Source organism: Scomber scombrus, chromosome 5 (assembly GCF_963691925.1).
Source record: "Scomber scombrus chromosome 5, fScoSco1.1, whole genome shotgun sequence".
Taxonomy (NCBI): Eukaryota; Metazoa; Chordata; class Actinopteri; order Scombriformes; family Scombridae; genus Scomber; species Scomber scombrus.
The window spans coordinates 17,821,565-17,837,275 of record NC_084974.1 but is presented as its reverse complement, the minus strand read 5'-3'; the positions used below and the strand labels follow the sequence as shown (position 1 = coordinate 17,837,275).

General features: G+C 40.6%; 1 protein-coding gene across 1 annotated transcript in view; it reads right to left on the bottom strand.

Annotated features, from left to right (window-relative positions):
• Nucleotides 1–10,134: 10,134 nt before the first annotated feature.
• tsr1 (TSR1 ribosome maturation factor) overlaps nucleotides 10,135–15,711 on the bottom strand; it is a 10,920-nt gene continuing 5,343 nt past the window's right edge. Inside the window, exons 7-15 of the mRNA XM_062419154.1 lie at nucleotides 15,190–15,374; nucleotides 12,702–12,934; nucleotides 12,434–12,593; nucleotides 12,236–12,346; nucleotides 11,993–12,125; nucleotides 11,045–11,161; nucleotides 10,722–10,862; nucleotides 10,531–10,605; nucleotides 10,135–10,425 (exon numbers count right to left, since the gene is read on the bottom strand). Of these exons, the coding sequence (XP_062275138.1) occupies nucleotides 10,247–10,425; nucleotides 10,531–10,605; nucleotides 10,722–10,862; nucleotides 11,045–11,161; nucleotides 11,993–12,125; nucleotides 12,236–12,346; nucleotides 12,434–12,593; nucleotides 12,702–12,934; nucleotides 15,190–15,374 (1,334 nt within the window). The 3' untranslated portion in view covers nucleotides 10,135–10,246. The remainder of the gene's footprint in view (nucleotides 10,426–10,530; nucleotides 10,606–10,721; nucleotides 10,863–11,044; nucleotides 11,162–11,992; nucleotides 12,126–12,235; nucleotides 12,347–12,433; nucleotides 12,594–12,701; nucleotides 12,935–15,189; nucleotides 15,375–15,711) is intronic.

Sequence of the window (15,711 nt, the reverse complement as noted above, 5' to 3'; positions counted from 1 at the left end):
TGTAAAATCTTAACATGAAATGTAACAAGTTAACTTAACTGCCAGATAAGTGTAGTGGAATAAAATGGAAATACTTTAGAAAAGTACCTCAAAATTGTATTCAAGCACAGTAAAGTGCTTAGACTGTCTGTAAAGCATTTGTGTGACAACCTGTCATGGAAAAGAAAACATGTAATTTCAACACAGTGTGCGTCAGATTTTTGGTCATTTCAGAACAGATTTTATCATAACCAGCACTTGAGGTTGATGTTGCATGATTATCTCAATATATTTGATTAAAGGAATTAAGGAAACTGCTCCAGAAAATGTTGAGTCTGTATACTGCTGCTAATTGGCTTTAATGTCTATGAAAAAGAACATTTTTGTAGTTTTTTTTACACCACAGTTATCAGGAGTCATTAACTTTCAATAAACATGAATTCTAACATAGATTTAATCTGCTTTATTTGGGTGTATTATGTCAGACAGGCCTTTATGTTATTATTCAACTTATTCAACAACTTCAAGTTTTTCCAAAATCATCCTGAGGTGTTTGAAAGACCGCAGATTGAAATTGATTAAACTAATTATTTCACCATCACTGAGGTCATTAGCAGACAGAAGATATGATTCAGTGAAGCACTTACCAGACTGTGGCCTGTTCATGTTTGTTTTGATCACAATAGCAGCTGACAATCTCATAAAGCAGGCCCTCTTCCTCTTAAAGCTGATCCCAGTCCAAGGTGCTGGTGTTTCATTGAAGTGATCTGCGCCACCCCAGGAGCCTGGTGAAGTGGAGGAAGGTATTGTCTCTCACTTCCATGTTCCCTTGATGAACTGCTGATAACCCCCCAGGCAGAAGTAGGCAGCACTGTGCAGGAGAATAGATATGTTCTATCAAGGATATGACAGCAGGTTTCAATTCATGCTCAAAAATAGTTTTTTTCCACCTAAGGAAAGATAAGCGATGTCATATGCTGCTTGTCAAGTAGGTTATGTCTTTTTACAAAGCTTGATTTCTTTCTGTATTAATGTACTCGTCTATTTAACCTTTACAGTCACGGTCCAAAAACTTCTTTTTTGCATTTGCATTAATCTGACTTTCTCCTACTACCCTGAAATGTGGATGTATTGCACATTTTCTTTTCAGGATAACGTGAATAATTGCATTCAAGAATTATGATGAATTGTCTTCAGCTCATGACAGATCAGTACTGCAACTAATCAATTTAATCTGTCTTTTTCTGATGTAGCTGGCAGCAACCATGGGTTTAGCAGCTCCATAACCAATAAATAACACAAGTAAAAACAAACTTTTACTCAAAGTTACACTAAGGTTTTACTCAAGTCAAACCATGTCACTAACCTTTCAAGTCAGGTCAAGTCAATTTGATTTACACCCCTCAATATCACAAATCATACATTTGCCTCAAGGACTTTTACAATCTGTACAGCATATGACAATTACAATCCTTAGACCCTCAATTCGATATGGAAAAAAGGGGGAAAAAATGGAGGAAACCTCAGGAAGAGCAACAGAAGAGGGATTCTTCTTGCACACATGCACTAGATGTCATGTGTGCAGCGCAGGCTAAAATAGCAGAAGTAAAATACATATAGAAAATTCCAAGTGCAGCCAAATATTTCTGACTCATTAGAGGGCAAAGGTCAAAACCTACATTTTCATTTGTTTACAACAGAATCGTCACCACTAATTAACACAGGCAACATATTCAATGAACTCTTTACAAAACTTTTTGATGCACACATGTTGCTTGAACCAATATTTAAACATGTAAGAAGAGGTTACAACCAAGCCTGATAGCTCATTTTTCTCACAAGGCTCAGAGCAATTGATATGTGGACTGTGAATGAATACCGGCATCCAAATAGGACTGACAGGGTTAAAAACGGTTTTGATATGGTTAACATGTAACCTTATTTGACAGGAAGGAAGATTTAAAAAGCAAGATACTACAAAAACAAATTCTGTGTGTGTCTCTGTGTACAGCTGTTGTCTTCCCAGACAGACTTTTTATCTCACTAATCAATCAGCCTCCAGAGGCTTGCGCTGAGCATTAAACTTCAGCTTGTCAAAACACAATTTAACATACCGTAATCTGGAGCGGAGCAAACCTGAAATGCTGAACTTTTAATGAACTGAAAAAAAGCCTCCAAAATTGCTTGTTGTAAGCAATGATTCAATTAAAGCTGCGAGAGTTGAGCCCCAAACACAAAACCCGGGCAGCCCATCCCAAAGAAAAGCTGTGCATGTCGACTTCCCCCAAAGACCAACACTGGAGCTGGAGATAAGGCAGTCTGAGCAGCTAAATCCCTTAACAGTCTGCTGTCACCCTCTAAATCACACACCTTTCCCACTGTTTCTCCAAGTGTTTGCGTAGCAGGTTTTACATGTGACATATATCTTGCAGAAGCTTGGTGGATTGAATATGGAAACACAATGAATACATTTCTTTCAGACATCTCTTAACCGACATGCTGCAGGGTCACTGTGTCTCTGAGGCCCGAAAAACCTTGTTTCAATTTGGGTTTTGAGTGACAAATATTCCAATCACCTTATTATTGCTCCATTTCTGCCTGGCAGCAGGGAGACAATAGACAGGACAGTCTAAAAAGTAATCTCAGCACCTTAAAACAGACACCACCACCATGCAAGTGCAGTGTCTCACACTCTTCTAAACTTCTTTCATTCTCATCAATCATCCCTCTCTCCTTTCTCTCTTTCTCAATTTCTTTCCAGTGGACATGGCCACACATATCTCCAGATGTGACCACCCCACCATACCAGACACACCCCCCTCCAGCTTCAGATTCCCTTCCCCACCAAAAATTGAATGGTAGGCTCAACATTTACACACAGACCTCTCTTAATTCATTGTAATGAGCAGTTTTGCGACAGCTTTAGAGCACAGGCGTGCAAGGCACGTCATTTGAATGAGCAGAGCTGCTGTGTGCATTTGGTCGCTATTCTAGTTCGCCCATCTGCTGGGGATGGACAATTACATTGCCACGATTAGAGCCGGAGTAGAAATGCTCAATTTGTTTTCTCAAAGAGAAATATGTGTGATTGCAACATTTTTTTTTTTTTTCAGATCACAGACCAGTCTGTATAAGTTTATCAACACAACTCTTCTCCAGTAAACCATGTTTTATTCCTCACACATTCTTTGCTATTTTTCCTTCATCATTGTGGTATATGAGGTTGTTTCTGGTTTCTCTGTCTACACTTCATCAATTAGCCATGTGATTTTAAAGGAGAAATACACATTACAAATAATACAAAAGTTGCAAAAAAAACATACAACCATCTACTGTTGAAACAATTACTGTATTAGTCTTTAACTGGAAAAAACAACAAATGCGATAACTGATCATTTTAGTCATCTTTCAAGCAAAACAGCCACAAACCTACTAATTTCAGCTTCTCAGTTGTTAGCATTTCCTGCTTTTTTATTTTTCATTTCACCTAAAATTCAATATATTTGGAATTTGAACTCTTGGTTCGTTGGTTGTAGCTCCTCCACCTTTTACAAAACATTACACAATTTACTCTTAAATCATCAATGGGTAAAATAAACTGAATCTCCTTACATACCACCCTGATGAAGGCAAGCTAGCTGGAACCACAGTCTCATTTAATTGTGTTAAAATATTGAATGCAAAATAGTATCATATTTGAAATTTAAGTGAAATGAAAAGGTTGCTTTTTAATAACAGAGGGAAAAGGGGCAATTCTTAGTGCCAGTAACTACATAAGAGTACCAGTAGTTGACATTCCACTTTCTCCATTTAGTAGCTGTTCTAGAGCTTTTTGGTTTTTCGTTTTATTCTGTTAATTTGATAAATAACAGTGGAGAGATGACAGGAAATGATGAGAATGATATTTAACTGCATGCCAAATGATGACATTCGTGGTTGGCGCCTCAACCCCTTGGCCACCAGAGAACCTCGGCTCTGGACAATTCAATCAAACCACATCTCCTCAGCAGATGGAGTTAGCCCAGTTGTTATGGAATAGATGTTCAAATGTCAATTTTCTGAGCACTTTAAGAAAAAATAGGAAATGAGGGGATTAAGGGAGATCGTGTGATAGGACTGAAAGCTCCAAAACAGCCACTAAATGAAATGAGCATTATTCTGTCAGTGTTTCCAAGGTCAAGAATGAACATTCATCTCAAATCTGAAAATGTCATTACATCAGGGCTCAAACACCTGCATTAACATGGAATGAGACAACAACATAACTCTTTATCACGTTGAACATGTCAACGATGTTGAACCGGGGCAGCTCAATCAGTGCACACATGAACATTATTTACCAGCATGGCCTTGTTAACTTAATCCTGCCTCTCCCTGCACTCCAGTGTGGGTATCAATATCTCTGTTCAAGTGTATCTCCGTGTATGTGTGTGTGTTTGTGTGCAAGCCAGTCCAGTGGGCGTCTGCGGCACACATGGCTGTCCGATGCATGGTCTCTGCTCCCTGGTCTCTCCTCATTAGCCTCACACAGTGCAGTCATTCCCTTCTCGTTCCCTCACCCTTCTCCCCTCTACCTTCCACTAACTTCCACTGTACACACACAAGAGGAGGAGGGGGGGTGAACCTTTTGTTTTCTGTGTCCGACCTGCGCCCCATTCCAACCCTCCTCCTTTTCTCTCCTTCTCCTCTCCACTGACTAAATCTCTTTTCCGTCTTGATACTGCTGAAAACCATATGGCGTGTGACATCATCAGGGCAGGAAGCAAGGAAAGGGGAATGGTAGAGCAGGGGAGAGATTGGCTTGCCAGGTCTCTGTGCAGTGATGTCAGCAGAAAAGCACTCTGGGAGGCCCGTTGGGGGGTGAAAGCAGAGCAGGTTGGAAATTTTATCTTTTTTTTCAGATTTCACTCCCACCTGGATAATCAGGGGCTGAAGGATGTCCATATCATATGATTTGTGATTTAACATGTCAGGTCTTGGAACTGTTTACAGCGTGTTTAATTTACATTTGTGTGCAGGTGCAGTTGCAACATTTTTCAAAAATGTCCCGAGAACCTCAATCCGAGGGATTTTAGTTACTGTAATTACCAATAAGGCTTGGGCCATCTTTAGATGTCCTGGTCTCATCATGATATGCTAAAAACTTCTGCAGATCATCTGTCTACCTCTTCCTTTTAGTCACTGGCAGTCCCAATCTGCTCACCAGGCTTTATGTCTGTCAGCCTCCCTCCCTCCCCCTTTTGTTCTCTGGGTGAACTCTCCAGCTTTGTTGTGAGATCCTGGTCTCCATACCATCACAACCGACCCATCCAGCTCTCTATCAGCACACACACAGATACACACAAACACTCACTTAGCCACTCACACAGTCAGCATCTCTCCCTTTCTCACACAAACACACATGCACTATAAAATACCCTTCTCCTCTGATTAATGGCAGAGCTGGGGAGGGTGCCAGGCAAGGAGGGGAGGTATAAGAGGAGAGGAGGGGATGAGGAGAGAAGAGGAAAGGAGAGAAGAGAAGAAGAGAGGAGAGGAGAGGAAAGGAGAGAAGAGAAGAGAAGAAGAGAAGAAGAGAAGAAGAGAAGAAGAGAAGAAGAGAGGAGAGGAGAGAAGAGGAGGAGAGGCTGCTGCAGCTGTGGTTTTGGAGCCACTCTCTGCTGCACCCCCTTGCTGCCCCCTCTCTCCATCTCCTCTTTGGCTCCTCGAGGGACACACGCCTTGGCCAGGCCCCAGGAACCAGGGAGTCAGGACCAGGCTAAGGGGGAGAAAAAGGGGAACAAGAGAGGGAAGGAAGGATATCACAAAGGAAAGAGAAAAACAGAGCTGACCTAACACAAAAGTATTATAAGGCAGCACCTACATAAACAGAAGTGCATGAGATGTTCCTCAAAGGTTTTTACGGGCAAAGCATCATATTTCCCAAAACACTTGAGCCAATGAATATTTGTTTTACTATTTGATACTGGTGCTGTCATTTGGTTTTAGAATTCATCAATTTTCTCAGAAAACTAAATTAATTTGCTCAAGTACTGTAAATAACTTCAGTTTTTAGGTAATAGCATTTTACTTATTAATTCTATTTTGTGTGAAGCACCCATGGATGTATTACGAGAGCTGGATACCAGACCACTATTCAGTCAAATGAGAATTGCTCGTCTGATGCATAAAAAAAGTTTTTAGCTTTCAGGTTTACATAGCCAACTGAATATGTGCAGTAATGTATCTTCCACTGGCCCTAAGTATGTACACGATACATCCACTTTACCATATGACACACCAACTTGCTTATGTTTAGGCTTGAGGAGTGGGATGGTTGGGGTTAGGTTTAGGGATCGGGGGGGGGGGGGGGGGGCCTATAAGCTCGATAGGCTAGTGGCCACTTGCAGTATTGCAACGAAAAATCCCACTAGCCCAAAAAGCATTTTCTCCATAGACCAAAAATATAAAAGAGACATCTGTAAAACTGTTGACAGGACACCTCGAACTGCAAACAAAGTCAGTTATGACATTTTCTATTATGAATTTTTGATCCATGGAGGTTTTATTGCAAAACTTTCCTCGAGCTGATTAAAACTATTTAAAAACCCATTACATCATCACAAAGTAAAGTCTATGGGCCAAGCAGCCAAACTGTGCATATTCAATGGGCTGCACAAAAGATAGAAACTATTTGTGGTGTATGCACTTTTTGGAATGAATGGGCGCCATTTTAAGTCCGGTATCCAGCTCTTATAATACATCCATGGATAAAACGATCATAATAATAATTTCCTGCTTGTGGCTCAATTGTCTAAGAAATGATTAATTTCCTTGCCTGAAGTTGGTACATCCACATCTGCAGGTCTAAACTGTTGGCAAACTAACACACTAACAAACTAACAGGTGGTTGAAGGCACATACACAGCTGCATCTTTTTTAAAGAGAGATTTGTCTTCCTGGTTCAATTCACAGGGTTGACAAAAGATATTCTGCTTATTTGTGGAAAGGTTTGTAAAAAATATTTTGACTGTACATGTTTCATTCAAAAAGAACCCTAACAAAGTATTGCTTCACATTGCTTCTCTTCTCTTTAGCTGTCAGTAGTCTGGAAAAAAAGCCAGTTTAAAAAAAAATCAGCTTATGCAGTTGATTGCACAACAGTTCTTTATCATTTTAGCGGTGCTTATTTTTCTATGTTAACACATGATGGCAGATGCTGATTGTTGCATGTCCTGCATTCTGAACTTCACTTTAAAGAAAAAATACTTTTTTTGCAGTGAAATATACTTCAGTAAACTGAAGAATTACTATCCTTTTCAAGGTATACATATTGGAAATTTGAGAAACTTAATATACAGCATGTCATCTTAAATTCCCAGTCAGTGTAACAGTACTTTAAAGGTAAGAAATGGTATTATAAACAAAGGGTATGCCATTCAAATCATTATGTGGGCAAAGGAAGAAAATGAACACTGTCATCACGGTTAACAATCAAACATACTGCATGTTGCTCTCTGAGCAGTTAATGCCAAATTGCAGCAGAGAAGTGCTCATGCTCCAACAAAACGCTGTAGATACACTGGATATTAAAACAATCCACTTTGAATGCCCAGGGAAGCTGTGGAATGATGAGGAATGATTAGAGCAAAAACAGAAACGGTAGAATTTATAGGCAAGTATGAACTTCAGAGGATAGACACTGGACGAAGACTTTTGCTCTACACGTGGCTAACTTGCTTCTCTTTTGTAATCTTGTCAAAGCACTTGCAAAGAATTCAGTATTTATGCAAACACGAGTGGAAACTTTCCTTTTATCAGTGAGGATAGTGTGATTTTTCATGGTAGGTGAAGTGTCTACAGAAGGCTCATCCTTATTAAATTTGAGATAAGCTTATCAGTGCTCAGCTTCTTGCTGATGTTTTATGCATTAACCTATGGCTTTGTTGGTAGCCTGACTCAACATATGCAGGATGTTTGGGTATGCCTGTGCGTGCTTGAACGTAAAATGTGATTTGATCACCCCCACTGCCCTGAAGTCTTGGGTTAGTGTGTATTTGAGGCCTATTCTCTCGTTCCTCTCCCCCACTACTCTCAATGTTTTATGGGCTGTGTGCTGCGGTGCGGTGACCTCCCTCTCACCCCGGTGCCACCCAGCCGGTGCAGGATTCAGGCGCGCATGGCCCCTGCCAAAACCCCATAGCGCCACATCTGCAATCCATAAACGCCAGCCACTCTTGCTCTCCTACTCCCTCGCCCACACCGCCTCAGACTCTCACACTCCTCCATTTCACTCTTTCTCTCACTCTGTCTCTCCCTTTCTCTCACCCACTAACTTTTTATTTTAATTTCCAAATTCTACTCGTCCCAGTTTTTGCATTCCTTTGACTCCTTCCTCCCACCACTTCTGGTTTTATTCATGCTGAACATCAACTGGCTCTTCCCTTATCTCTCATTCCCTCACTGCCCCTTTTCTCTCCTTCCGTTTCTTTATCCACATCCAACGGAAAAATCTTTCACCCATTATATCTTCAGTGGGAGCCAACTAAGTGTGGTGGCAGTGAACTGGGAACCACAAGACATTCCTGATTCAAACAGCACTAAGTCACCAGCGTTCAAGTCCTCTGACAGTGGCCTGTGCCAAACACACACTTCACTTATGGGCTGGATTCAGCACTACCACGTTGCAGTTGGTCCCCAAACAGCTAAATGTTTATCTGTTTCAAATTGATAGTGTCAGGGAAAAAATGTAGTGTGTGAATCAAAATTCAGTACCATTTTTGTACATGTGTTACTTTAAGAGCGTTCTCCATCATGGGGGTATTGAATTCCCCCTCCCCTCGCCATGAACTGCCGGCCAGCAGAGCACACAACACCCCTCCCCTCGACTGTGTCCAACACATCACTGTTACAGTGCCCTTGCCTTAATACATCTTAGAAAAAATACAGTGAAGTAGGAAATAAATTGAGTGTTACCACAAAACTGTCCAGGACTCCTAGCTTGCCCCCCATGGGCAATAGAGACATTAGTCTTTCTCGATTGTATTATCTTTTTCCACTGTAATCAAATAAAAATGCACACAGTGAACTTTTGCTCCCCTTCATTTCTTGGATCATATTCTCCTCTCCATCCCAAAGTCTTCACCTTCTGGTTTCCCAGACATATTGGCATGCCTCTGTGGTGCAGTCCCAACAGAGCCCCAGGATGAATCATGTTGCTGCAAGCATGCAAGAGCTCAGTTTTATGATAAATATTGCAATTCATAAATCAGTGTTTTCCTAAGCATGAAAGCATGGGTCAGGGAAGGACGCAAAACTGTTGAGCATTCCAGCTTCAGCTTGAAAACAACAGAGAGGGCGCGATCTGTGTATGTGTACTGAAGAGGAGCAAGACCACCAGGGAGAGGAACACCAGGGAATCTGGGGATACGATGCAGTCTGTCAAGGGTGCATTACGAGATTAATTGTTTTCAAAGCTGTTATTTGCTCTCTTGCCCTCTGCTGATGTAATGTTGGTAGTGCCAGGAAACCTAAAATAGCTTAGATGGGCGAGGAAGTCTCAAATGTGCTTGTATTTCATGCTTGATGTTGTTTTGCTCTCTATTAAATTCCTTCGTGATTAGTGATTAATTATATCTTTTTTGCAAAGTACACTGAGGCGTGTTTATGATAAAAGATTTTATAAATAAATGACTGACAGCTGCTATTTGTCAAAATCAAAAGTCAGTCATTGAAAGAATATTTGCTTTAAAGTCCAACTTGGGAGTTCTTTTTCCATGATTAAAGTTCCTCACATATCACTAACATTATCTGTGTAATGATTTTGTCCAAGTCTGTACATTTTAACATGGCTGCAGGCATTAATGACTTCAAAGAGTTGCCAGTGTAATGTGCTTGATGCATGATGTAAAAACTATTATTGACCTGCCAGTTGTTTACAACTCATTTCTTCAATCAGAGTATTACACACACACACATTTGTTCAATGGTCATTTCAAGCAAATGTCAAAAGTTGCGCAACAAGGCAGCATGCATCTTTGATTAATGCTTGTTTATTATTGCCATCTAGTGGCAGAAACTGGCTCGGCAGGAAGTTTGAGGCTTAAGAGCAAAAGGAAACAGTGGCTTTAAAATGGCTTAAAATAATCATTGGAAACAAGATACTTTGGATCAAAATAGTTTTATTTAATACACATTACACTTTTAGAAAAATGTCATGTGACCACATCCATGTAAAGCATTTCTATGAATACATGTTCTGTGTCTTGTTTGCCATGTTGTCCCTCCATTATTCCATCTCCAAGTCCTCCATGTCCACAGTAATCTCTCTTTTAACCCAGGGTAATGACAAGGGCACATAGGGGTCATATGTCCAGCGAGGATAAACTCTCTTGTACAAATTCATCATGACAGTGTCTTGAGATCGCATCTGATTATCAAACACACACTTCATGTGACCATGCGTTCCTGAAAAATATAAAATCAGATTTTATTGACGATGCAGTATTCAAAAAACAAGTACACAGTTTAGTAATGCTGCTGGCAATGTGTTTCGTTTTTCAGTTTTCTCACCTAAAGCCTCCTTGATGTGGCCTCTCCGACCCCACTTGGTTCGCAGCTCCACTGGCTTGAACCACATGATATCATCTGTCACATCGAGAAACAAATAAAAAAAGTAGAATCTGAATTGAAGCCACAGGCAAGTCACACTGTATGTAATCTTCTGTAACGAGAGTAAGGAAAGAAAGACAATTTCCACTCACCCCTGTTAAAGAACATGTAACGAACAACTGCAGAGCGGCGGTTAATTTTGAACGGGTGTCCGCTCAGTACAATCCTCTTCAGGACAACACGCTGAGGGTCACAACTGAGCAGACTGCCTGTAGCAACCAGGTCCTGGATGTCTAGAAGGAAGCAGTAACAAGAACACAATCTCACATACCAGCACATAATTAGCTTAAGTGGATAATTAAATAAAACCATTAAACAGACAACAGAATGGATAGTCAAAAGTTTAAAATCAAAGCAGCCAGACAGCTAATTACATCTACTTATTTTCAAGTATAGAGAAGACTTTTCATCTCACCATCGTTCCTTTGTTTGAAGAGCAGGACTCCTGTTGGGGGGAAGGTGATTGGAGCGTACACCGATACCACAGTGGGGGCATCTGGCCTGAGGAAGCGCTCCATTTTATGCTTGTCAGCTAGAGAAGAGTTAAACCATTAATAATTAATTTATGATCTACAGTACAACCAGCAGCTAATCCAGTTTCAGATGCAATGTGCCTCCCACTGTGAGGGAGACAGACCGTGTCAAGCTCAGCAAGCAAAAGGCTTGAACAGGGTCCACCTGGGATCCCAGTCTACAGAAGCTGGCCCTTGTGCTCATGCCAAATTCATGTCATATTGCAATTATCCTAATAATTACTTAGTATTCTGAAAGTAGCGTTCATGTTTCATCATGTCATGATTCCAACTGAATTTTCTGAAAGCTTAGCGATATATCTAAGTAGGTTGATTGATTCACTTTATTCAATTAATTCAAATACAGTTAAGAGAATGTGCATGCTGTACTGAAATTCATCAGGATATTGAAATAGAGTCACATGACTTATCTCCATTACAGTCCTGAAGCCTAGACTAGGAGGTAGGCAGGAAAAGGTAGTAACATATGCTGCTGATATCCCATTTATATCCCATTATTTTGGGTGCTTCATAATATGGAAGTACCATTACATAAAGCAAAGATTTTGGCTAATGTGAGACATCCCATTCGCTTAAATTCCTTGTTCAATATCAATTAATCCACATTTACTGGATTTGTATGTATACTGTCGATCTACACTATTTTAACCCTCGCTCAACCAACACTAATCATACAACCATCTCATGGTCCTTGGACACAAGGACAACTCTCACATGTTGTAAACACAGGAGTCTTCCATCCCTACCTGGCATCAATGGCATATAATGTGAACGCAGCATTATTTACACCTCTCTGTTCCTTCAGCTCATATCCATGTTTCATCACCTACCTGAGGTGTGCTGGGAGAAGATAGGAGAGGCCTTGAACCTCCGAAATCCACAGTGGAACACCAGCTCCTCCTTAGATTTGATTGGCTCTGTATTGCTGGGGTGTCTTCTCACCAAAAGGTGCATCACTGACATCTGTGCAGAGGGAAACATTATTAGGCCATAAAAGTCAAAATGTGCTGTCAGTGTGAATTTTTTTCAAATGGACGAGAAAGACTTTTGTATGTCAACACGATGAATCATACCTTCTGTTCATTGGGCAACAGGGACACTAATACCAGAGGACGGCCAGACTGGACACTCTCCATCACAGAAAAGGGCACATCAGTGATGTGCAGTGTAACATACCAGCCCACCTATAACAGCAGGAGCAGCAGAGTCAGTGAATGAACAAATCTAAAAGGTAGTACAATTTTACGGGACAACATTGAGACTCATTTTACCATGGCTCCCTCTTCCTCCTCTGCAGCTTCAGCCAGTATGCGGCGGCGGGTACGTTCAAAGCTCTGAAACTGGAAGATGCGTGAGTAGTTGAGAGGCAAGTTCTCCATCGGATCCCAGGGAGAGGAACGGAAACTTTTTAATCCTCTGTAACGCTGAAACCTTTAAGCATAAAGAAAATGATCTCTGAATTAGTTTCATTCTAATCTAATTTCAGAAGACTTGCAAATGTATTTCTTGTGCTAAAAAAAAAAAAGAAGCAGAACTGACCTGATTCTAGCTGCTATGTCGCGAGGTGTGTCCACCTCATCAGGGAACATTTCATTGGATCGGGCCTCACGGTAACGTTTGAGACCCTCTTCCTCTGCAGCTTCATCTATGTGCTCATCGTAGCGCTGATCGGCTCCAGCTCGCTCTGTGGAGCACAACTCTTCTTCTTCTTCCTCCTCCTCTTCTTCTTCTTCCTCCTCCTCCTCCTCTTCGGAACAGCCCGAACCAGCATCCTGAGGAGATAGGACACAGTACAATCTGCCTCAATATACAGTAGCACTATATTACATACACAATTACACATGTTATCTCACTTACTTGTAGAGGCATTTCACCTCACAGGTAATGGTGGGGTTTTTTGCATGTTAGCACTCAACACATTTCCTCAATCCCTCTAAACTTTTGTATTGTGGTGGAGGCAGAAATCTCTGAAAACCTGGGCAAACAAAACCAAACTATACGCATCACCAGATACAACTAGGGGTGAGATTTTTGTAATTTGGGTGATCATTGTTTCCCTTCCTGAATACAATTAGTGTACAATTTAGATCATTGTTTTAGTTAGTTTTTTTTCACTTTATTTTCATTATTGATTAATCTGTTGTATATTTTCTCAACAAAGTAATTAACCGTTTGGTCTGTAAAATGTCAGAAAATAGTGGAAAATGCCAGTTATCACTTCCCAAAGTTCAAGGCAACATCCTCAGATTGTTTATTTTGTCCAACCAACAAAACCCAAAGAGAGTCAGTTTGTTGTGTGTGACAAAGAAAATAATCATATCTTCAAATATGAACCAGCAAATATTAAAAACGAATTTTTGACTGATAAAATTAATTTTCTGTTGATCAACTGATCAACTAATCAATGAATCGACTAAACATTGAAGCTCTAATTTGAACCCTGGTTTTTAAGAGTGCTATATAAATAAAGTTTTACTCAGTTGATAACTTTTTGCCTCAGCAAATTGCTGCCACAGTATTTTACAAACAATGACATACTGGGAACAAAAGTGAAGTCAAACAGATTCTATATAAAGAAAGTGCAATTGTATAATAGCCAAAGATAAACAAGACCAGCCCAGCCACAATAACAACATTATGAAAAGCCTTACACTGTGTGTAATAGGTATTTGCATCTGTATGCATGGGAAATTGATAAGGAGTTGCCAGACCTTTGGTTTGAATATATTCAAATTTAGTGTGTTGAGAGACAACATCAGAGATCCAGACTTACTATTTCTTGAAAACCCACTTCCATGGACAATATATTTGTATAAGGAAGTGAATCATCAAAGAAGACATGTATTCAGCGCTCCCTGACTGGCAAATCACAGAGGGAGCCAGACGCATGGGGGGAAAGCTCTCAGCATGGGATCAACTCACAACCTTTCCAACATTCTTGCTCCAATAATAATAATAATCATTATCATTTGAAGTACTATTTTCCCTATTGTTAACTTCTCCTAACGCGTATTCCTGTGCGCCAACCTTGACATCAAACACATGCTAATAACAATTACAGATCATAATGAACCTGTTGCGTAAAAAGAGTTCCCCCGACATCTTTTCAAGCAGAGCTGGAAATAAATAAATGGTCGACCCTTCCCCTCATCCAGACAGGAAGTTCTGCTCACAGAACAGGAAGACAGGAGGCTTCTCTTGGGACTCCTGCTCCAAACACTATTGTTGTGGTGAGCAGCCTGGCACTATAAGCCAGATACAGACACTGAGAAAACAAACAGTGCCTCTCGGTCGCGAGGTGCACCGACCGCTGGTCACGTATGCACCGCACCAGCCCCGGAACCTCTGACACTCAAGACTTCATAGCTTCTTCGCAGATGACTGTCCCCGACATTCTTCACAGGATTACACTGTATGACTGTTGCTATGACAACAAACAGCAGCTGAACAAACTAGCCCTGGAAATTTGGGTTAAGGCTGAAAAAGTACAGAAACAATTACTTGAATAATTAATTAAGTAGACTGAACATTTTATCACCAAGCATTTTGATAATCAAATATATATCTTGGGGGGAGGGGAGTCCAACAAAATCAACAATTAGGGCACTGCAAACTCTCAGTGAGTATTGTACAGCTGATTAATGGGGGGGGGGAATTAAAGTACCCCTGGAGGGTTTTTGCTGTTTGTGCTTACTCACCACAAAAAGTATGTTGTCTGTGTTTATTACATAGACAAACTAATTCAATTTGCCAATATTTTAGTTTTCCTCAAGGCCTCTCCATTTTCCTTGTGTCTGTACATTCATTGCAAAGTTAAGTAGATATATATTTGACTGAATTGATGCTACTTAGTGTCACTCTATATCTGTACGTGTCTACTTGCATTTTCTTGTAAAGAACCAGATTGTCTCTTTATTTCATATTCAGTCCAAACATGCATTGCTTCTCAGCTGTTGGCCAGGAGCAGCACATACTTGAGATACTCTGTCTGGTAAAGAAAACTGAGTTTCATTTGCCATGCGAGTACCTGCGAGTTATTCTCCTCATCATCTCTCTCCATGGCCTCGTCCATCATGTCGTCACCATCATCGTCTTCACTGCTTTCATCATCCACATCACCATCCTCATCGTCACCTTCATCCACGATCCATGTAGCCTGGTAGTCTGATGTCCCTTTAGGGACCTTCATCACACGTTTGCTCTTTCTGGCCTCTAAAAAAAAAAGAAGAAGAGAGATAGAAACAACACAGAAACATTAAGAGAACCGTCTCATTGTTGCAAGTTTCAAGTGTACATAGCCCATTTAAAAAATATCTTAATCAAGAAAGTTATTTGAATAGCTGCTCTAACACAAGTGAGGCCTCAACCCTGATATGCACAATATCAAAGGAGGAAGGGGAGTTTTTCCTTGCCGCTGTCGCCAAGTGCTTGCTCATGTGGGAATGTTGGGTCTTTAAATTAAAGAGTAAGATCTACATTTGCTCTATGTGTAAAATGCCTTGGGATGACTTTTGTTGTAATTTGGCGCTATATAAATAAAGATTGATTG